This window comes from Leucopleurus acutus (assembly GCF_964270905.1).
Source record: "Leucopleurus acutus genome assembly, chromosome: 1".
Taxonomy (NCBI): domain Eukaryota; kingdom Metazoa; phylum Chordata; class Mammalia; order Artiodactyla; family Delphinidae; genus Leucopleurus; species Leucopleurus acutus.
Window position 1 is genome coordinate 135,935,344 of NC_139142.1, and position 23,171 is coordinate 135,958,514.

General features: G+C 40.6%; 1 protein-coding gene across 3 annotated transcripts in view; it reads right to left on the reverse strand.

Moving 5' to 3' along the window:
* AAGAB (alpha and gamma adaptin binding protein) overlaps positions 1–23,171 on the reverse strand; it is a 95,781-nt gene that overhangs the window by 36,107 nt on the left and 36,503 nt on the right. For all 3 annotated transcript variants that reach the window (XR_014326718.1, XR_014326719.1, XM_082853915.1), the window contains exon 5: positions 20,002–20,085. Coding sequence is in view for 1 of the 3 variants with exons in the window: in XM_082853915.1 (XP_082710041.1) it covers positions 20,002–20,085 (84 nt within the window). In the remaining 2 variants the exon portion in view is untranslated. The remainder of the gene's footprint in view (positions 1–20,001; positions 20,086–23,171) is intronic.

Genomic DNA, 23,171 nt, shown 5'->3' on the forward strand with positions numbered 1-23,171 from the left:
GGTTTCCTTCTCTACTCATAACCAACACTTCTGACACCAGATGTGTGGTTTTTTTCCACACCAAGCAATTCTCCAACTCTTGGAGGACATCAACTAGGTGTCCTACTATTTAACGCAATTCTGACACTAACTACCCGTTGTTAGCACAGAACCCACCCCCACCCTCGCCCCAGGTCAAGGGCTCAGTCCCACAAGGCCGTCCCCCCACTCCCCACCCCACCCCCAACTTCAGACACCAACTGCAAGGCTCAGGTTGTCACCTATACTTCTGACCAACTGGCTATAAACTGGGGCTCCTCATGAACCCCTCTTCAGGTTTGATAATTTGCTACAATGTCTCACAGAACTCAGTAAAATAGTTTACCTACTAGATTACCAATTTATTATAAAAGAATATAACAGGGGGGCTTCCCAGGTGGCACAGTGGTTGAGAGTCTGCCTGCTGATGCAGGGAACATTGGTTCGTGCCCCGGTCCGGGAAGATCCTGCATGCCACAGAGCGGCTGGGCCCGTGAGCCATGGCCGCTGAGCCTGCGCGTCCGGAGCCTGTGCTCCGCAACAGGAGAGGCCACAACAGTGAGAGGCCCGCGTACCGCAAAAAAAAAAAAAAAAAAAAAAAAAAAAGAATATAACAGGAACAGCCAGATGGGGGAGATGCACAGAGCAAGGTATCCAGGCATGCCACCCTCCCAGCACCTCAATGTGTTCACCAATCTGGAAACTCCAAATCCCACTGCTTAGGGTTTTTATTGGAAGTAAATGATTGATTAAATCATTGACCACTGGTGTTTAACTCAACCTCTAGCCCTACTCCCCTCCTCAGAGGTCAATGGTGGGGCGGGGTGGCTGAAAGTTCCAGCCATCTAATCACTGGTTGGTTCCCCTGGCAACCAGCCTCCCATCCTCAGGGTCTTTCCAAAAGTCATTCCATTAACATAAACTCCAGTGTGGTTTAAAGGGGCCTGTTATTGAATTAACAAAAGATGCTATTTTCACCTTTACTGTTCTCCAGTTGTTTTAGGAGCCAGGACAAAAACCAAATAGTAATTTATTGTATTACATTAGGAGCTCTGTGCCAGGAACTGGGGACAAAGACATGCCCCCTCAGGGTCTCTCTAGACATTTGTTTCCTAATTATGATACACCCTCCCCATTGAAATATTAATGTCACAGATATATCTATGTTTACACATTATATGCATATCTGTGCTTTATACATAAAAAGAACACATTTTTTGCCCCCCCCCCCAAGAATCAATTTTCACCCCTCTGGGGGTGGATAATGCCCTGTTAAGAATGAATGCTTCACCTGTGAAACAAGACATTGGTAGAGCCAAGAATATGAAACTAGGTTATTATAAGTTAACCCAGAAATTATATCTCTATATCAAGAAGATTTATAAATCTCTTTCTAGAATAATAATTTGCTTACAACTGTAGTACTATAATTTAACTTGTTTGTTTTTACAATGTGAAATTAAGTAACAGAAAGACATTAACTGAGCACATACTAGGCACAAATTAGTCTTAACTCAAACTAAAGAGAATAATCTGTTGTGACTCTAAGTGAAATAATTTAAAATAAACTATCTTTCACTATGTATAACTGGCTAGTTATTACATTAACTATCCAGGAGCCTTATCTGTACTTTGGATTAAGTGCAGAACAATGGGATAAAGTTAGTATCAACACTGTTTCAGACAGCCTTTTTAAAAGTATTTATTTACAATGCAATAAGTAAAAAAGTCCAAAAACTCAGATATGATCATTACTTCCTACCTGTCTCTTTAAAATCCTACTCATGCCAGCAGAACACCTTGGCTGAGGGAGTTCTATAGGGAATGAACTCATCTGGCTCTGCCAATAATTTCCCACGCAGCCTGGGTAAATTATTTAACTACTCTGTGTTCATTTCTCTAACCAGCCAATAATGTAAATCCACACACTGTAATGGAAAAACACACAACACTCCTGGGTCAGGAGACCTGCCCTCTGGTCTCACCTTAGCTACTGACTCATTGTTTGCATATGGGCAAGTCACCTCTCTTCCCTGAGGCCTCATTTTCCCCATCTGTGAAAGGAAGACGTCATGCCTGAGGCATGCATGGAGATTCTATGTTCTATTTAAATGCTTTTCCTGGCTAATTCACACACACTAGCATAGCAAACAAAACAATGCCACTTATTAAATTCTATAAAATTCAACAACATGTAATCTGTACAGCCGGTACAAGGCTTGGTAGAAAAAATATTGCATAGAAAAATATTGGGAAGTAAAACATGATTGCTCTCCAAAAAAGAAGTCTTAAAAGTTTAGGCCAAGTGCCTTCCTAACTTGAATCAGACACAACTGTCATTCATGAGAATTCATTGCAGTCCCTTATGAACCATTTCTATTTTCTGCCTGGATCATCTCTTAGTGTAATGTACTCCATAAATTACCTCCTGGGATTTAGGAAATCAAGTCCATATTTACCCTATACATACCCTACACTACATATTCCATTTAAATCTCTTCTCAGGTTTGGTTTTTCCAAGCTCATTACTTTAGACAATCTCCATTCTTCCCATCCCCTTGATCACTTCAATAGCTCTGAGTTAAATCATTTGCACTGGAACTTTCTTCACCTCCTAGGAGGACTAGAAAGAAGAGTGAGTGATTACAATGAAAGCCGGTAATAGGGAGACACAGGGAAAATACATCGTAGAGAAAATTTTCACCACTGCTCTCAGCCCTATGACACAAAGTAAAATATCATTTCCCCAAACTACCAGCCTAAGATATTCTATCTGCTGAGAATTAACAGGACACTTCTCTGATTTCCCTATGCAATTAACTGCTTCTAGGACTGCTTCATAAAGTACTGAGGTACCTATTACTAGAAGCATTCAACCAAAAATGGTGGACAATCATCTAGCAAGGATGCTATAGAAACCATTCCTATACTGGATAAAACAGACTAGCTCAAAAGTTCCTATGAGTTTTCTATCTAAATGCATTAGAGAGATAAGACATCCTATCAATCAACTGGTAATACTGGCTTACTAGTTAAAGTGATCGTCAATGGGAGCCAGGCAAATACCTCTAGAGGATGTGTGTAGTATCTGACATACACTACCCTACTCCCAGTGAGTCTCAGCTGAGAATCACTGGATTAAATTACTTCTAAAACCTCCTCTGAATATAAAAGCCTACTGATATTCTCACACAGACTCTATTTGAAGGCAAGTGCCTAAGACACTTTGCTACCATCATCCAACAGATCACCCAACCACTCCCCCTCATTTCTTCACAATTTTTTTCCAGCCGTGCCCTCAGCATACGGGATGCGGGATCTTAGTTCCCTGACCAGGGATTGAACCCATGCCCCCTGCAGTGGGAGAGCAGAGTCTTAACCACTGGACCACCAGGGAAGTCCCTCTTCACAATTTTAATTGCTGGCTCACCATTATTTTCTCCAATACTACTTCTATCTGGACACTTAGCAAGCTAAATATACATATTAACGTTCCTTCTAAGAACCTGACTCTTGGTTCATTAAAGTTCCATTTTACGGATGTTGTCCTCTACCAACTTCAGCCGTATGTTCCCATATCATTACCAACTACAACCCCTCCATGATCTCAGTTTCGTGCGTCCCACTCTCTGACCACCACCTATCTTTCCAGCTCACTCCCTCCCTTATAGTAGTTCAACCCAATTATTCTTCAACTCCACTGGGACCTCAAAACTATCACCTTTTCACTGACCCTCTCCCCACTGATTTTCTCTCTCCCTTTCTCACCCAGCTTAAATTCCATGGTCAATCATTATAATCATTCCCTTATGTACACAACCTAATCCCCTGCCTCTTGCTGTACCCTTGCTTGGTAAAAGCACAACTGGTGGTTCCATGGCTGCACCCATGTAGCTTAAGGTAGCTGGGGAAAAGAGCCCCTACCCCCAACACTCATGCCGCCTGCCTTCACTTTAAATGTATCACGCCAAATTTCAAGTGGACCCCTTTGTGCTGTCTGGCAGTCATTTATTTTTATCATTCTAACTTTATTTTACATCCCTAGGTTCGTCTACTCTCTTACTCTCCTAGATGACTTTCATATTTTCTCCTCTCTCCTCAAATCCTAATGCAACCTCCTCCTGCCCTCAGTTGATAACCTCGCTTCCTACTTCACTGAGAAAACTGAGGCAATCAGATGAAATCTCCACAGATTTCCATGCCACATCTCTCCACCCAGCAACATCTGCACCCACATACTCCCTTCTTGCCTCTTTCCACAGATCCACTTACCCCCCCATCCACCGCCAACCCCTCCACTAGAGCCCACCCTCTCTCACCTACTCAAGGATACCCCTCCAGCACTCTCTTCTCCTTCATCAGTTTTTTCCACTTTTTACAGGATCTTTCCCTTCAGCCTATGAACATGCTGCTCTTGTTCTCATCTTAAAAAAATAACAAAACTCAAGCACACTCTTCTCACTAGCATCCACCTATTTCTTTGCTCCTTTTTCCTGCAAAAATTTTCAAGAGTGGTTTATAGTCACCATCTCCAATTCCTCTCTTCCCAATCTCTCTTAAACCTACTTCAGGGCTTCCCTGGTGGCGCAGTAGTTAAGAATCCACCTGCCAATGCAGGGGACACAGGTTTGAGCCCTGGTCCAGGAAGATCCCACATGTCGTGGAGCAACTAAGCCCATACGCCACAACTACTGAAGCCCGCGTGCCTAGAGTTCGTGCTCTACAACAAGAGAAGCCACCGTGATGAGAAGCCCGTGCACCACAACGAAGAGTAGCCCCCGCCCGCTGCAACTAGAGAAAGCCCACACGCAGCAACGAAGACCCAATGCAGCCAAAAATAAAATAAATTTAAAAAAAAAAAAAAAAGAAAACCCTACTTCACCAAAACCGCTCTCCTTAAGGCCACTGATGACCTCTACATTGCTAAATCCAAAGGTCAATTCTCAGTTCTCATCTTACTTGACCTGTGAGCGCCATCTGGCACAGCTGACCACTCCTTCCACTTTGACAACATTCTACTTGTGCTTCTGGGACCCTGCACTCTTGGTTTTCCTACCTCACTGACCACCTTTCTCAGTGTCCCTGGCTGGTTCCTTCTCTTCTCCCTATTCTCCTCTTGTTGGAATGTCCCTCTGCTGAGTCCTTGGTCCTCTTTATTTACTTCACTTACTCCCTTGGTGATCTCATCCAGGCTCAAGGTTTTAAATGTTGTGCCATGTGCCTCTCTTCCCAAACCCCACATATCTAGCCAACTGGCTACCTGATATCTCCACTTGGAAGTCTAGTGCCCATCTCAAAGTTAACATGACCCAAACTAAATTACTGATATGTCACCCTGCCCCTCAAAGTCTGCTTCACTGCAGCTTCCTCACTATAGTTGATGGCATCCTACCCTTCAAACCGCTCAGGCCCAAATCCTGGAGTCCTTGACTGCCCTCTATCTCTCATTCCTCACATCCAACATCAGGAAATCATGCTGGCATGACCTAAAAATAGATCCAGAATTTGACCTTTCCTCACTCCTTCCATTGCTACAATTCTGGTCTAAGCCATCACTATCTTTCACCTGGAATACTGCAATCGCCTCCTGAGAGATCACCTTGGTTCCTCCTCACCTCCACCATCTATTCTCCACAAAGCAGCCAGAGTGCTCTCTTCAGACCTGAAGTCATATCATGTTACTCTTCTACTTGGCAAAAGCCCTGCAAAAGCTCCCCAGTTGATTCTGATAAAATGTGAAAGTCACTAAGATGGCCTATAAGACCCTAAATAATCTGGTCCTCCATTATCTCTCTGACCTGCCCCCCTCCTCAACCACAGTGCATTCCTTGATATTCTTCAGGCGTGTTTTCTCCTTACAACCTTTGCTGTAGCTATCCCCTCTGCCTGCTAAGCTCTTCTCCCACTATCACACGGCAAATGCCTCATCTCCTTCCTCAAATCTCAAGCTCTTAAGATCTACCTTGACCACCCTATTTAATATTGCAATCTACCCAGCAATCTCAATACCCCTAACCTCGCTTTATTTTTTTTCACATCACTTATCGCCTTCTAATATATTGGACAACTTACTAATTACGTGTATTATCTATTGACTAATGTCTCCCACCAGAATGAAAACTCCATAAGGACAGAAATTTGTGTCTGTTTTGTTCACTGATGTATCCCAAGCACACACCAATGCCTGGCACATAGTAAGTACTCAGTAAGTATTCTTCTGAATGAATGAGTAAACACTTGAAACCGGATCTTAAATTATGAACCGGTGAGAAATTTGAGGTCAACAGAAGAAAAACTTAAATGATCCAGCTACACCTAGAGTCTCAAGTGCACCCCAGACAGGTAGGTACTTATAAAGGCTGTATTATTTCTTTCTGATCTCAAGGACAGTTATTTAATACAAGCACTGGTGATCTTGTCATACTAGCCCATCCTAGAAATAGGTACCAAGGAAGTACAGAGAACAAGGCCCACTATTCTCACTTTTGCCTCTAGGTGACTCTACACTGGGCATAGTCCTGTCTTTTTCCTCTGGCTTTGTAAGTCAAAGGAGTGACTTGTGAATATTACATGATTTAGGAATGGGAGAAAGCAAGTCAGTCAGAGGGCTAATGCAGCTTTCAAAATGCCTAGTTTACTCCCATGGATTAAGCACAGACTCTTACAAGTTAGAACTAGATGACTATCATTTATATCAGTGGTTCTCAACCAGGGCTGCATATATGAATTCCTGAGGTGCTTAAAAAATACTACAGCCACCCCTCCCTTCTAAGATAAATGGTCTGGGTGACCCCAGTCAGTACAGGTCATAAAAGCTTCACAGGTGATTTCACTGTGCAGCTACAGCCGTGGATGGAGACCAAGCTCATTTTCCAGATTAAAAATAAAGCCTAGAGAGAATCATATCTGCCTAAGGTCACACAGCTAAGTAGCAGTGTTGGGATGGCAAACTGTTACTTGATTCTTTAGAGAAAGCAGTAAAGGAGAAATTTCATTACAACATGATAATTTATAAGCCTACATGTTATAGTAGTTAAATGCATGAGACTTCAGGGGCTTCCCTGGTGGCACAGTGGTTAAGAATCCACCTGCCAATGCAGAGGACATGGGTTTGAGCCCTGGTCTGGGAAGCGCCCACATGCCGTGGAGCAACTAAGCCCGGGTGCAACAACTACTGAGCATGCACTCTAGAGCCCGCAAGCCACAACTGCTGAGCCTGTGTGCCTAGAGCCTGTGCTCTGCAACAAGAGAAGCCACTGCAATGAGAAGTCCGTGCACCACAACAAAGAGTAGCCCCCGCCCACCGCAACTAGAGAAAGCCCGTATGCAGCAATGAAGACCATAAAAGAAATTAATAAATAAATTTAAAAAATAAATTCATGAGACTTCAAAATTATAAAGATCTAAGTTCAAATCAGAGGCCTTGACATTTAACAGCTAGTATCAGTGGTTCTCAAACTTTGCTGCATATTATAATTACCTGGGGATAATTACCTGGAGAAGATTTTTTAAATCTCTATGCCCAGGCCTCACGCCATACCAGTTAATGCAGAATCTCCAGAAGTGGGATTCAGGCATCAGTACTTTTAGAAGTTCCCCAGGTGATTCCAGTGTGCAAACAAGTTTGAGAACTGATGACTTATATGACTTTGGGGAAATTACTTGACCTCTTTAAGCCTAACTCTTATGGATATTGTGATTAAGATAATGTATGTACATAAGCAGCTCATTAGTATGGTTACCACCTCACTTCCTTCCACCACCACCACCCCTTCTAACATCATTAGTGGTACTATTTTCCTGCCTGCCTTCCTTTTTTCCTGCCTCCCTCCATCCTTTCCTTTCTTTCCTCTTTCCTTCTTACTGAGGTATTATTTACATATCATAACTTTCACCTTCTTTAAGGTATGAAATTTGGTGGGGTTTAGTATATTCATAAAGTTGTGTAACCATCATCACTATACAATTCCAAAACACTTTCATCACCCTAAAAAAGAAACCTCATACCCCAAACCTCCAAAGCCCCCTCCCAGTCCCTGGGAACCACTAATCTACTTTCTGTCTCTATGAATTTAACTATTCTGGACACTTCATTTAAGTGGAATCACTAAAATATGTGGCCTTTGTGTCTGGATTTTTTCACTTAGCATAATGTTTCTGGAGGTTCATCCACGTTGTAGCATGCATCCATGCTTCATTTCTTTTTATGGCTGAATAATATTCTATTGAACGGATACTGTTTTCAGCAGTTGTTTCCACTTTTCTTGGCTATTATGAATAAAGCTGCTAGGAACATCTGTGCACAAGTTTTCGTGTGGACATATGTTTTCAATTCTCTTGGGTATAACACCTGTGAGTGGAATTGCTGGGACATATGGTTTAATTTTTTCAGCAACTACTACTGTTCCAAAGTGGCTGCAGCACCATTTTACATTCCTACCACCAGTGTATGAGGGTTCTAATTTCTCCATATCCTCACCAATGCTTGTTACTGTCTCTTTAGATTATAGCTAACCTGGTGGGTATGAAGTGGTATCTTACTGTGGTTATGATTTCCCTGATGGCTAATAATGTTAAGCATCTTTTCATGTGCTTATTGACTATTTGTGTTATCTTCTTTGGAAAAATGTCTATTCAACTCCTTCACTATTTAATAAATTGGGTTGTCTTTTTATTATTAAGCTATATAATAGTTCTTTACACATTCTAGGTACTAGATCTTTATCAGGTAAGTGTATGGTTTACAAATACTTTCTACCATTCTGAGGGTAATCACTTCACTTTCCTAAGTGTCCTCTGAAGTACAAAAGTTTTTTTACTTTTGATAAGTCCAATTTATCTTTTCTTTGGTTGTTTCTATATCATTAACTTGTGTGTATATGTGTGTGCGTGTGTTTTCAGCTCCACAGTATACCTTTCATTTCTTTTTCTCTCTTTTTTTTTTTTTACAGTTGAAGTGTAGTTGATTTATAATATTGTGTTAGTTTCAGGTGTATAGCCAAGTGATTCAGTTTTTTATATATATATCTTCTTTCAGATCATTTTCCATTATAGGCTATTACAAGATACTGAATATAGTTCCCGTGCTATACAGTAAATCCTTATTGCTTATCTATTTTATGTAGTTTGTATTTGTTAATCCCATACTTCTAATTTATCCCTCCCACCCCGTGTATCATTAACTTTTTTTTTTGACTTATCCTACTGTATGGAGCCCACTGACTCCCAGATGTCAATTTCTGGCTCCAACTGCCAAGCCCTGGGGCAGCTGGTGCTGCCTCGGGGAATTCTGATGGAAAGATCCTCTGGACAAGTGGTCCTAGAAGCTGCTAGGGCCTTACCTGAAAATTTCCCAACCCATGCTAGCTGACCACGAGCAGCAAGGCTCCTGGCTGGCTTGTCAAAAATTGTTACCGAGTCCAAGTTCATACTGCTCACTGCATGACAGATCAATAAACCGAGAGGTAAGTTGTTGGGGCAAAGAATAACAACTTTTTCAGAAAGCCAGCAGACAGAGAAGGTGGTGGACTACTGTCCCAAAGAACCATCTTCTGTATCATTAACTTTTAAGGGAAATACTAGGGGCAAAATATTATCAGGGTATCCTATTGCCAGGTAAGTTGTTCAGACTTGTAATAAGCAAAGAATTGAGCTGGCCATTCATTTAAATCAGGAAGTCCCATTTAGGAAACACGTCCACTTTATCTTGGTGGAAGGCAGGAAGGAAGCTACTCATTTCTAAGTTTTTAATTACTAGAATTTCAGATTAAGTATTTGACTTTTGAAGGCCAAGTGGACAATCAACTGCAAAGAAATAAAACCCTAGTCAAGTCTGTATGTTTTCAGAGATATTTGCTGTAACAAATAAATTTTCATAGTCCTTACTAGAATTGGAACTGTTTTCTCAAACTGAGCACTTTTTAAATGGATTTTTTTTAAAGGGTTTCAAACTAATATTTTTCTGAATCCAAAATTAAAGACCGGTATGGCATAACCTCAATGTTCCGTTACTGCTTGATAAATACTAAATACATAATCCATATTCGAAAATAATAAACTGAGATTATATAACTGGCAATGTAATAATCCCAAAGAATCAACTGCAATTATAGTAATTTTTCTAATAAAAACAACAGAAAAACTAGTCATTAGTGTCCTAAAACTGAGAGGTGACACCATGTCCACATTTCCCTGTTTCACATTCAGTATGGTATTTACTATATTACATATTATCAATTTCTGCCACAGGAGTCCATTTCTAATTTATTTCCTCCCTCTGTACATATTTTGAAATTTTTAAATGCTTTTTTCATTGATTGCCATAATCATATGATTCTTCCCCCTGTAACCTGTTCATGTGAGAATTTAAATAGATTTTTCTTATATTAAAGAATGTTAGGTCCTTGGAATAACTCAACTAGGTCATATTATATTCTTTTTATGTATTTCTGGGTTAAGGTTGCTCATATATTGATTAAAATCGTGGCATCTATGCTCATAAATGAGATGGCCTCTAATAATTTTCTTTACTGGTACTGTCTTTAGAAATTTGGATCATTTTAACCTAGTCTTAGAATGAATTAGGTATGCTACCTCTCTTACTATTCTCTAAAATCTTATGTAAAAATCTTTCATTAAATAATTGAATTTCCAGTAGAAAAACAAACAAAAAAGAACACTTCTAATATCTTTCTCTACTTTGTCAACCAACTTTCTGTTTTAAAATTTTTTTGGTTTAAAACGCTTTGAGTGGTGATAGCTGCACAATAATGTGAATGTATTTAATGCCTCTGAACTGTATACTTAAAAATGGTTAAAATGGTAAATCTTATGCTACGTACATTTAACCACAATTTTTTAAAAGTGAGAGAAAAGTAAAAGGAGAGAAAGAGGAAAAGGGGGGAAATGAAAGAGAAAAAGAAGTAGAAAAGACAGATACCCCAAAATAAATAAACCAGCCTGAGCACCTGCTGGCAGACAACATTCAAGAACAGCCTGCTGAGAGGCAGGCACAGTTCACTTAAACCACCAGCAAAGCAAGGCTCTGCAGAGAGCACAGGAGGTAGGGCAATCCTGGAACAGTAATATGACCCCCACCATATATTCATACAGAGCTCTGTCTCTAATCTAAGATGTGGGGCTACACAAGGATGTCCTCCACACTTCCTAATACTTGGGTTGCATCCAAATGTCACTGTATTTCCATATCTAGGACTCCTTCTAGAGAGAAGATAGTTAATTTTCCTTCATACCATGTAGGTCAAGATCATTTAAACATGGAATTAAGCTAATGGCAATATTTTGGGATTTGGTTAACAGCAAACCCATGTATCACCACTGTAGAGAAAAAAAGATAAAGCAAAGATGCTTCAAGGTAAAGAACCATGAAAAATCCAGTGTGCCTCTTTGCTTTGCAGTTCTCTTAAAGAACATTGTTTAGTGTCTAAGAGCATTTTTTTCAGAAAATACCTTTGACCATAATTCCAAAGTAATAAAGTATGTTCAGTCCAGCTTCTAAATTTATAGCTATAAATGTAAATTACAAGACAATACTTTAATGTATAAACTTGGGCGACAGATTTTTCAAAAAGTGATTGAAGCCAAGTAAGTTCTCCTGAAAATATTTCTCATAAATATAATAAGCACCACTGAATATAATTTTATTCCAAATTGACCCAGTTTATGTACCATACCTTAAATGTATTTTTATAGTGAAGACAGTCTACAGCAATGTCTCATCATGATAAATTCTCAACAATGATTTGCTGAATGAATGAATGAATGGGAAGAACCAAGCCTCAAATGGAGTTTCTTTTGGTAACAGGGAGATGACAACATGGGTTAAAATCTATTTTTTCTAGACCCATCATGGCCTTAACCTGACTGCTACTGCAACAGAATAAAATCTAATATCCTTGCAATTCACCATAAGAGATACATTTGATTCCCCCTAGAAAGAATAAAGTGAGAAGGAGGGAAGAGGGAAAGGGGAGGAAGTAATACCTTTCTAAGCCAGAAGGAAATTCTCCAATGATGATATGGGTTAGATCAGATCTCAGGCAAGCTTAAGGGCCCCATCTCACTTTACACTCAAGCATCAACGGAAAATTGAGATGAATTATTCTACTTCTATAAAACCGATCTTCCACTTGGCCCTTTATCTCAGGGAAGATGGGGTAAGCTCACTTAAACATGATTTTTCTCATTCCTTTCTGCAGTGCTTCACCTGGCATAACATACTTGTTGAGGCAGCCAAGTGCTACAAAAGAGGAAAACACTACACAGGCAGCAATTCCTGAAGAAATATGTTATGGGTTGGATTACGTCCCGCCCCACAAATTCATATGTTGAAGTTCTGACCTCTCATACCTCAGAATGTTACCTTATATGCAGATATAATTAGTTAAGATGAAGTCATGTTGGGGTAGGGTAGGCCCTTAATTCATTATGACTATTACCCTTGCATAAAGAAGATATGAACAGAGACAGGCACACAGGGAGAATGCCATGTGAAGACTGGAGTTATGCTACTATAAACCAAAGAACTACCAGAAACTAGAAGAGAGACCTGGGACAGATACTTCCCTAACACCTTCACAGGGGACACAGCCCTGCTGGCACCTTGATTTTGGACCTCTGGCATCTAGTACTGTGAGACAATAAATACCTGTTGTTCTAAGCCTCCAGTTGGTTGTACTTTGTTACTGCAGCCTCGAGGAAACTAATACAGACAACAAGAGGCTAATGTGCACCAACTAAACTGACCCCCTTCGGACTGCACTTCAGATCCAGCTTCTCACCCCATGGCTACTGCCACCACATAAGCCCAGCCCCAGTTTTGAGCTGTAGCCACTGTTGCCTGGTCTCCTGACTTCAGGCTCTACCTGCACGTGCTTCAACTGCCAAACCCACCACGACAATAACCTTTCAAAAATGCCAACTTCTTTGCATCACTCTCTTGTTAAGAAATCTCGGATTGGTTCAAGATGGCAGCATAGAAGGATGTGCGCTCACTCCCTCTTGCGAGAACACCGGAATCACAACTAACTGCTGAACAATCATTAAAAGGAACACTGGAACTCACCAAAAAAGATACCACACATGCAAAGACAAAGGAGAAGCCGCAATGAGACGGTAGGAGGGGAGCAATCACAAATCAAATCCCATCACTGCTGCGTGGGTGACTCACAAACTGGAGAACAATTAAACCACATTAGTCCACCCACTGGAGTGAAGGTTCTGAGCCCCATGTCAGGCTTCCCAACCTGGGGGTCCAGCAATGGGAGGAGGAATTCCCAGAGAATCAAACTTTGAAGGATAGCAGGATTTGACTGCAGGACTTCGACAAGACTCGGGGAAACAGAGACTCCACTCTTGAAGGGCACACACAAAGTAGTCTGTTCATCAGAACCCAGGGGGAAGGAGCAGTGACCCCACAGGAGACTGAACCAGACCTACCTGCAAGCACTGGAGGGTCTCCTGCAGAGGTGGGGGTCAGCCGTGGCTCACTGCAGGGACAATGACACTGGCAGCAGAAGTTCTGGGAAGTACTCCTTGGTATGAGCCCTCTGGAGTCTGCCATTAACCCACCAAAGAGCCTGCAGCTCCAGTGCTGGGTCGACTCAGGCCAAACAACCAACAGGGAGGGAACTCAGCCCCACCCATCAGCAGACAAGCAGATTAAAGTTTTACTGAGCTCTGCCCACCAGAGCAACACCCAGCTCTACCCACCACCAGTCCCTCCCATCAGGAAGGTTGCACAAGCCTCTTAGATAGCCTCATCCACCAGAGGGTAGACAGCAGAAGCAAGAAGAACTACAATCCTGCAGCCTGTGGAATGAAAACCACATTCACAGAAAGACAGACAAAATGAAAAGGCAAAGGACAATGTACCAGATGAAGGAAACCCCAGAAAAACAACTAAATGAAGTGGAGATAGGCAACCTACCAGAAAAAGAATTCAGAATAATTATAGTGAAGATGATCCAGGACCTCGGAAAAAGAATGGAGGCAAAGATTGAGAAGATGCAAGAAATGTTTAACAAAGATCTAGAAGAATTAAAGAACAAACACCTAGAAGAATTAAAGAAAAAACAAAGAGAGATGAACAATACACTAACTGAAATGAAAAATACACTAGAAGGAATCAATAGCAGAATAACTGAAGCAGTAGAACAGACAAATGACCTGGAAGACAGAATGGTGGAATCCACTGCCACAGAACAGAATAAAGAAAATATAATGAAAAGAAATGAAGACAGCCTAAGAGACCTCTGGGACAACACTGAACGTACCAACATTCACATTATAGGGGTCCCAGAAGGAGAAGAGAAAGAGAAAGGAGCCGAGAAAATATCTGAAGAGATTAGAGTTGAAAATTTACATAACATGGGAAAGGAAATAGCTACCCATGTCCAGGAAGTGCAGAGAGTCCCAGGCAGGATATATCCAAGGAGAAACACGCTAAGAGACACAGTAATCAAATTGACAAAAATTAAAAACAAAGAAAAATTATTAAAAGCAACAAGGGAAAAACGACAAATAACATACAAGGGAACTCCCATAAGGTTAACAGCTGATTTCTCAGAAGAAATTCTGCAAGCCACAGGGAGTGGCACAATATATTTAAAGTGATGAAAGGGAAGAACCTATAAACAAGATTACCCAGCAAGGATCTCATTCAGATTCGACAGAGAAATCAAAAGGTTTACACACAAGCCAAAGCTAAGAGAATTCAGCACCACCAAACCAGCTCTACAACAAAGGCGAAAGGAACTTCTCTAAGTGAGAAAAACAAGAGAAGAAAAGGACCTACAGAAACAAACCCAAAACAATTAAGAATATGGTAATAGGAACATACATATTGATAATTACCTTTAATGTGGATGGATTAAATGCTCCAACCAAAACACACAGGCTTGCCGAATGGATACAAAAACAAGACCCATATTTATGCTGTCTACAAGAGACCTACTTCAGACCTAGGGAAACATACACACTGAAAGTGAGGGGATGGAAAAAGATATTCCATAAAAAAGGAAATGAAAAGAAAGCTGGAGCACCAATACTCATATCAGACAAAACAGACTTTAAAATAAAGAATGTAACAACAAACAAGCAAGGACGCTACATAATGATCAAGGGATCAATCCAAGAAGAAGATACAACAATTGTAAATATATATGCACCCAACGTAAGAGCACCTCAATACATAAGGCAAATGCTAACAGCTATGAAAGAGGAAATCAACAGTAACACAATAATAGTGGGCGACTTTACACCTCACTTACACCAATGGACAGATCATCCAGACAGAAAATTAATAAGGAAACATAAGCCTTAAATGACACAATAGACCAGATGGATTTAATTGATATTTATAGGATATTCCATCTGAAAACAGCAGATTACACTTTCTTCTCAAGTGCACACAGAACATTCTCAGGACAGATCACATCCTGAGTCACAAATCAAGCCTCAGTAAATTTAAGAAAGATGAAATCATATCATCTTTTTCAACCACAACGCTATGAGATTAGAAATAAATTACAATGAAAAAACCATAAGAAACACAAACACATGGAGGCTAAACAATACATTACTAAATAACCAAGAGATCACTGAAGAAATCAGAGAAAATAAAAAAATACCTAGAGACAAAAAGGGGCTTCCCTGGTGCCGCAGTGGTTGAGAGTCTGCCTGCTGATGCAGGGGACGTGGGTTCGTGCCCCGGTCTGGGAATATCCCACATGCCGCAAAGCGGCTGGGCCCGTGAGCCATGGCCACTGAGCCTGCGCATCCGGAGCCTGTGCTCCGCAACGGGAGAGGCCACAACAGTGAGAGGCCCGCGTACCGCAAAAAAATAAATAAAATAAAAATAAAAAAATACCGAGAGACAAATGACAATGAAAACATGACGATCCAAAACCTATGAGATGCAGCAACAGCAGATCAAAGAGGGAAGTTTATAATAGCCATACAATCCTACCTCAAGAAACAAGAAAAATCTCAAACAATCTAACCTTACATCTAAACGAACTAGAGAAAGAAGAAAAAACAAAACCCGAAGTTACTAGAAGGAAAGAAATCATAAAGATCAGAGCAGAAATATGAAATAGAAACAAAGAAAACAATAGCAAAGAGCAAAAACCTAAAAGCTGGTTCTTTGAGAAGATAAACAAAATTTATAAACCTTCAGCCAGACTCATCAAGAAAAAGAGGGAGAGGACGCAAATCAATAAAATTAGAAATGAAAAAGGAGAAGTTACAACGGGCACTGCAGAAATACAAAGGATCCTAAGAGACTCTACAAGCAACTCTATGCCAATAATATGGACAACCTGGAAGAAATGGACAAATTCTTAGAAAGGTATATCCTTTCAAGACTGAACCAGGAAGAAATAGAAAATATGAACAGACCAATCACAAGTAATGAAATTGAAACTGTGATTAAAAATATTCCAACACACAGAAGTCCAGGACCAGACAGCTTCACAGGTGACTTCTATCAAACATTTAGAGAAAAGGTAACACCCATCCTTCTCAAACACTTCCAAAAACTTGCAGAGGAAAAAACACTCCCAAACTCATTCTATGAGGCCACCATCACCCTGATACCAAAACCAGACAAAGATACTACAAAAAAGAAAATTACAGACAAATATCACTGATGAATGTAGATGCAAAAATCCTCAACAAAATACTAGCAAACAGAATCCAACAACACATTAAAAGGATCATACACCATGATCAAGTGGGATTTATCCCAGGGATGCAAGGATTCTTCAGTATATGCAAATCAATCAATGTGATACACCATATTAACAAATTGAAGAATAAAAACCATATGATCATCTCAATAGATGCAGAAAAAGATTCTGACAAAATTCAACACCAATTTATGATAAAAACTCTCCAGAAAGTGGGCACAGAGGGAACCTACCTCAACATAATAAAAGTCATGTATGACAAACCCACAGCAAATATCATTCTCAATGGTGAAAAACTGAAAGCATTTCCTCTAAGATCAGGAACAAGACAAAGAGATGTCCACTCTCACCACTATTATTCAACATAGTTTTAGAAGTCGTAGCCATGGCAATCAGAGAAGAAAAGAAATAAAAGGAATACAAATTGGAAAAGTAGAAGTAAAACTGTCACTGTTTGCAGGACATGATACTATACATAGAAAATCCTAAAGATGCCACCAGAAAACTACTAGAGCTATTCAATGAATTTGGTAAAGTTGCAGGATACAAAATTAATACAGAAATCTCTTACATTCCTATACACTAATGAAAGATCAGAAAGAGAAATTAAGGAGGCAATCCTATTCACCACTGCCACAAAAAGAATAAAATACCTAGGAATAAACCTACCTAAGGAGGTAAACGACCTGTACTCAGAAAACTATAAGACACTGATGAAAGAAATCAAAGATGACACCAACAGATGGAGAGATACACCATGTACTCAGATTGGAAGAATCATTATTGTGAAAATGACTATACTACCCGATGAAATCTACAGACTCAATGCAATCCCTATCAAACGACCAGTGTTATTTTTTACAAAACTAGAACAAAAAATCTTAAAATTTGTATGGATACACAAAAGACCCCAAATAGCCAAAGCAATCTTGAGAGAAAAAAACGGAGCTGGAGGAATCAGACTCCCTGACTTCAGACTATACTACGAAGTTACAGTAAATAAGACAATATGGTACCAACACAAAAACAGAAATATAGATCAATGGAACAGGATAGAAAGCCCAGAGATAAACTCTTGCACCTACGGTCAACTAATCTATGACAAAGGAGGCAAGCATACACAATGGAAAAAAGACAGCCTGTTCAATAAGTGGTGCTGGGAAAACTGGACAGCTACATGTAAAAGAATGAAATTAGAACACTCCCTAACACCATACACAAAAATAAACTCAAAATGGATTAAAGACCTAAATGTAAGACTGGACACTATAAAACTCTTAGAGGATAACATAGGAAGAACACTCTGACATAAATCACAGGAAGATCTTTTATGATCCACCTCCTAGAGTAATGGAAATAAAAACAGAAATAAACAAATGGGACCTAATGAAACTTAAAAGCTTTTGCACAGCAAAGGAAAGTATAAACAAGATGAAAAGACAACCCTCAGGATGGGAGAAAATATTTGCAAATGCAGCAACTGACAAAGGGTTAATCTCCAAAATATATAAACAGCTCATGCAGCTCAATATTAAAGAAACAAACAATCCAATCCAAAAATGGGAAGAAGACCTAAATAGACATTTCTCCAAAGAAGACATACCGATGGCCAAGAAGCACATGAAAAGCTGCTCAACATCACTAATTATTAGAGAAATGCAAATCAAAACTACAATGAGGTATCACCTCACACCTGTTAGAATGGGCTTCACCAGAAAATCTACAAACAACAAATGCCGGAGAGGGTGTGGAGAAAAGGGAACCCTCTTGCACTGTTGGTGGCAATGTAAAATGATATAGCCACTATGCAAATCAGTATGGAGGTTCCTTAAAAAACTAAAAATAGAATTACCATATGACCCAGCAATCCCACTACTGGGCATATACACTGAGAAAACCATAATTCAAAAAGACAAATGCGGGGGCTTCCCTGGTGGCGCAGTGGTTGAGAGTCCGCCTGCTGATGCAGGGGACACAGGTTTTTGCCCCGGTCCAGGAAGATCCCACATGCAGCGGAGTGGCTAGGCCCATGAGCTATGGCTGCTGAGCCTGCGCGTCCGGAGCCTGTGCTCCGCAACAGGAAAGGCCACAACAGCAAGAGGCCCGCATACCGCAAAAAAAAAAGACACATGCACCCCAATGTTCACTGCAGCACTATTTACAATAACCAGGTCATGAAAGCAACCTAAACGCCCATCAACAGAAGAATGGATAAAGTAGATGTGGTACATACTATACGATGGAATATTACTCAGCCATAAAAAGGAACGAAATCGGGTCGTTCGTAGAGATGTGGATGGACCTAGAGACTATCATATAGAGTGAAGTAAGTCAGAAAGAGAAAAACAAATATTGTATATTAACACATATATGTGGAATCTAGAAAAATGGTACAGATGAAGCGGTTTACAAGGCAGAAATAGAAACAAAGATGTAGAGAACACATGTATGGATGGACACCAAGGGGGAAAGCAGGGAGGGGGGGATGAATTGGGAGATTAGGATTGACCTATATACACTAATATGTATAAAATAGATAACTAGTAAGAACCTGCTATATAAAAAGTAAAAGAAAATTCAAAAGAAAAGAAATCTCTAATGACTCACTGCTTCCTATAAGAAAAAGCCCAGATTCTCCTGCCTCGAATACAGACCTCTCTCTCCTAAGCTATCTCCAACTGCTAGGTGAGAGACTCCTAGTGACCCGAGAACATACAACCATTATTCTTGATGCCATGCTTCCTCTACTGTTTGCCACTCTCCCACTTCACCATCCCAAATCTAGACCATCCTGTGAAGATGACTGCCAAGACCCGCTTTTGCCTTGAAACTCTCTCTCTGTACTCAAGCCCACAGTAAAGGCCACATCTCTGGCCTCTCTGCCTTTGCTACTTGCATCAGTCATTCTGTGCTCATCAAAGACTGCCTTGCACAGTTATGTAGCATTTTAAAAGTGTACACTTTGATTCCGCAGCTAGACTATGAGCTCCTTAAGGCTAGGATTCATGTTTTACAATTTTGGGGGTATTTCTCAAAGCCAAAGACAATGCCAGGCATATTATAGGCAAGTTCTAAATTCTTGTTAACTATTAAACATATATCTTAAATTCTTAGAAATGTTTCTTTTGGCTCTCTCTTCAACTGGGGACTTAAAATTGAACAAATCCACAGATTTCATATAATCCTAATGCTTCCACATATAATCAAATAATTTAAAACTTACAAGGAACAGGAGGAAAAAGCTCCTCAGGACTTTCAGTCCCAAGTTACTTACCATTCTTCATCACTACATTGGACCAGACGTTGGCATTCAAGGCTTGAACAATTCGCTTTACTCCTGTAGATTCTGGGAAGTCATCTAATCAGGGAGGAAAAAATATATATATTTATACATGCACTTATACATACACATATATATATATACACACTCATCCCTAAATATTCATGAGGGAATAGCTCCAGGACCCCCCTCCCCACTGTGGATACCAAAATCTGCAGATGCTCAAGTCCCTTATATAAAATAGCATAGTATTCATATATAATCTACCCACATAGTCCCATTTTTTTTTCCTCCCATATACTTTAAATCATCTCTTAAATACTTAAAATACCAAATACTATGTAAATTTTTGGAATTTTCTGGAATTTTTCTTCCAAATATTTTCAGCCTGCTGTTGGTTGAATCCATGGAAGCAGAACCCTTGGATACAGAGGGCTGACCGTATATGTATATATAGCCCACAAGCCACATTTTTAAACAACTGTGGCTTAATTATCTTGCTCATTTAGTTGTTACTTCACATTGTAACAAGTAAAAAAAAGGGAAAAAATTAAGGGAATACAAAGCTCAGAGCTCCTGTTAAGAATATTCTAGAAACTGGAGAGTGATCAAGATGGCGGAGGAGTAAGACGTGGAGCTCACCTCCTTCAACAAACACATCAAAAATATATCTACAGGGGCTTCCCAGGTGGCGCAGTGGTTGAGAGTCCGCCTGCTGATGCAGGGGACGCGGGTTCGTGCCCCGGTCCGGGAAGATCCCACATGCCACGGAGCGGCTGGGCCCGTGAACCATGGCCGCTGAGCCTGCATGTTCAGAGCCTGTGCTCCGCAACAGGAGAGGCCACAACAGTGAGAGGCCCGCGTACCGCAAAAAAAAAAAAAGTAGTTAAAAATATATATATATCTACAGGTGGAACGATTCTCACAGAACATCTACTGGACACTGGCAGAAGACCTCAGACTTCTGAAAGGGCAAGAAAATCTCCATGTTACCGCGTAGGACAAGAGAAAAAGAAAAAAAAGAGAGAGAGAGAAAGGAATCAGGACAGGACCTGCACCCCTGGGAGGGAGCTATGAAAGAGAAAAGGTTCCCACACCCTAGGAAGTCCCCTCACTGGCAGGGAGATCAGTCAGGATAGAGGGGGAGCTTCGGCGCCTTGGAGGAAAGTGCAGCAACTAGCTGCAGAAGGCAAAATGGAGGAAGACCTACACAGTCAGTATGGCTGCCCTGCACACCCCAGCCTGAGACATGCATCCGTTGGTGCAGGTGGGGGCTGGGTGCTGGAGCTTTGGAGGTCAGACCCAGGGAGAGGACTGGGGTTGTCTGCACGGAGATAGCCTGAAGGAGCTGGAGTGTGGTAATGGCCACAACCAAGGGTGTACATGGAAGAAGCCTGGTCCCCGCTACAGAGGTAAGGTGCCACTGTTGGGGGGCATGCAAGGAGAGGGGAGGACCGCTTTAGGAGCCTCCTTCCCCATGCGCATGGTATCACATGACAGGACACAGCCTACACGAGCTCTCAGGGCAGGCATGAGCTGCCACAGGCACTGAGAGATCCAGGAGCAGGCGCCAATTGCTGCCCCACCATTGTGGGATCCAGAAGCACACATGAGCCGCTGCCGTGTGCCCTGGGAGTGGGCACCAGCCAGTGCTGCCATTGCAGGCTGTTATCGCCTTGATAGGGAGCGCACAAGAGCTGCAGCATCTGCACACCCCCTATCAAGGGGATAACAGCCAGCACATGCTGAGGAAAGATGCAGAAGGCATCCATATGAAAAGCAGTCCTTGCACCAAATATATTAAACCCACACAAGCTACACAGGGAGGCTCCTGCATATAAATAGCCTTCCAAGATCACAGTAGATAACTGTTCTTCCTAAACTCACAGAGTAAGAGAAATATACATAAAATGAAGAAGCAGAGAAGCCACTCCCAGTTAAAAGACCAAGAGAATCCCCCTAAAAGAACAATGAAACAGACCTCTTCAGTGTAACAGACACCGAGTCCAAAAAGGAGGTAATGAAAATACCAAAGGAATTAAGAAAGGCTACTGAAAGAAATGCAGATTACTGTAAAAAGAAACTAGAAACTATAAGGAGGAGCCAAGAAAAATCAGAAAATTCATTTCCCGAGATTAAAGCTGAGCTAAAAGCAATGACTAGCAGAATGAATAATACAGGAGAACGAATAAGTGATCTGGAAGATAAAATAATGAAAATCACCCAATCAGAACAGGAGACAGAAAGCCAAATGAAAAAAAAATGAAAACAATATAAAAAGACCCACGGGATAATATAAAGCGTGCCACTCTATGCATAACAGGGATTCCAGAAGGAGAAGAAAGAGAAACGGAGATTGAAAAGGAATTTGAAGAAATTATGCCTGAAAAGTTCCCAAACCTAAAAAAGGAAACAGTTATCCAGATACAGAAAGCACAGAAGGTCAGGAACAAAATGAACCCTAACAGACCTACACCAAGACATATTACAATCGAAATGGCAAAAGTTAAACATAAAGAGAGGATTCTAAAGGCAGCAAGAGAAAAACAAAGAGTTAATTACAAAGGAACCCCCATAAGGCTGTCAGCTGACTTCTCTACAGAAACACCACAGGCCAGAAGGGAGTAGAAAAACATATTTAAAATCTTGAAAGGGAAAAATCTGCAATCTACAATGCTCTACCCAGCAAAATTATCATTTAGAATAGGAGAGATAAAGAATTTCTCAGAGAAGCAAAAACTAAAATAATACAGCAATACTAAACCTAACCTAAAAGAAATATTCAGAGGTCTCCTCTAATTTGAAAAGAAGCAAGAAGATATAGGAAAGAGGAAATCACAACTGGAAAGTAAGTCACTTAAATAAGCCAGTATACAGATGGAAAAAATATTTTTTTAATCAATTTGTGAAAGAGATGATAAACGCAAGGAAGAGCAAAAGGATAAACATAAAGATGGAAAAGAGGACATCAAAATCATAAAATGTGGGAGAGGAGAGTAAGAAAATGTAGATTCTTTTTTTTAGAATGCATTTGAGCCTATATGACTGTCAGTCTAAAGCAAGCAGATATAGTAAGGAGTTAACATACTTGTAAAACAGGGTAACCATAAATCAAAAACATACAATAGATTCACCAAAATCAAAAAGAAGAGAACACAAGCATA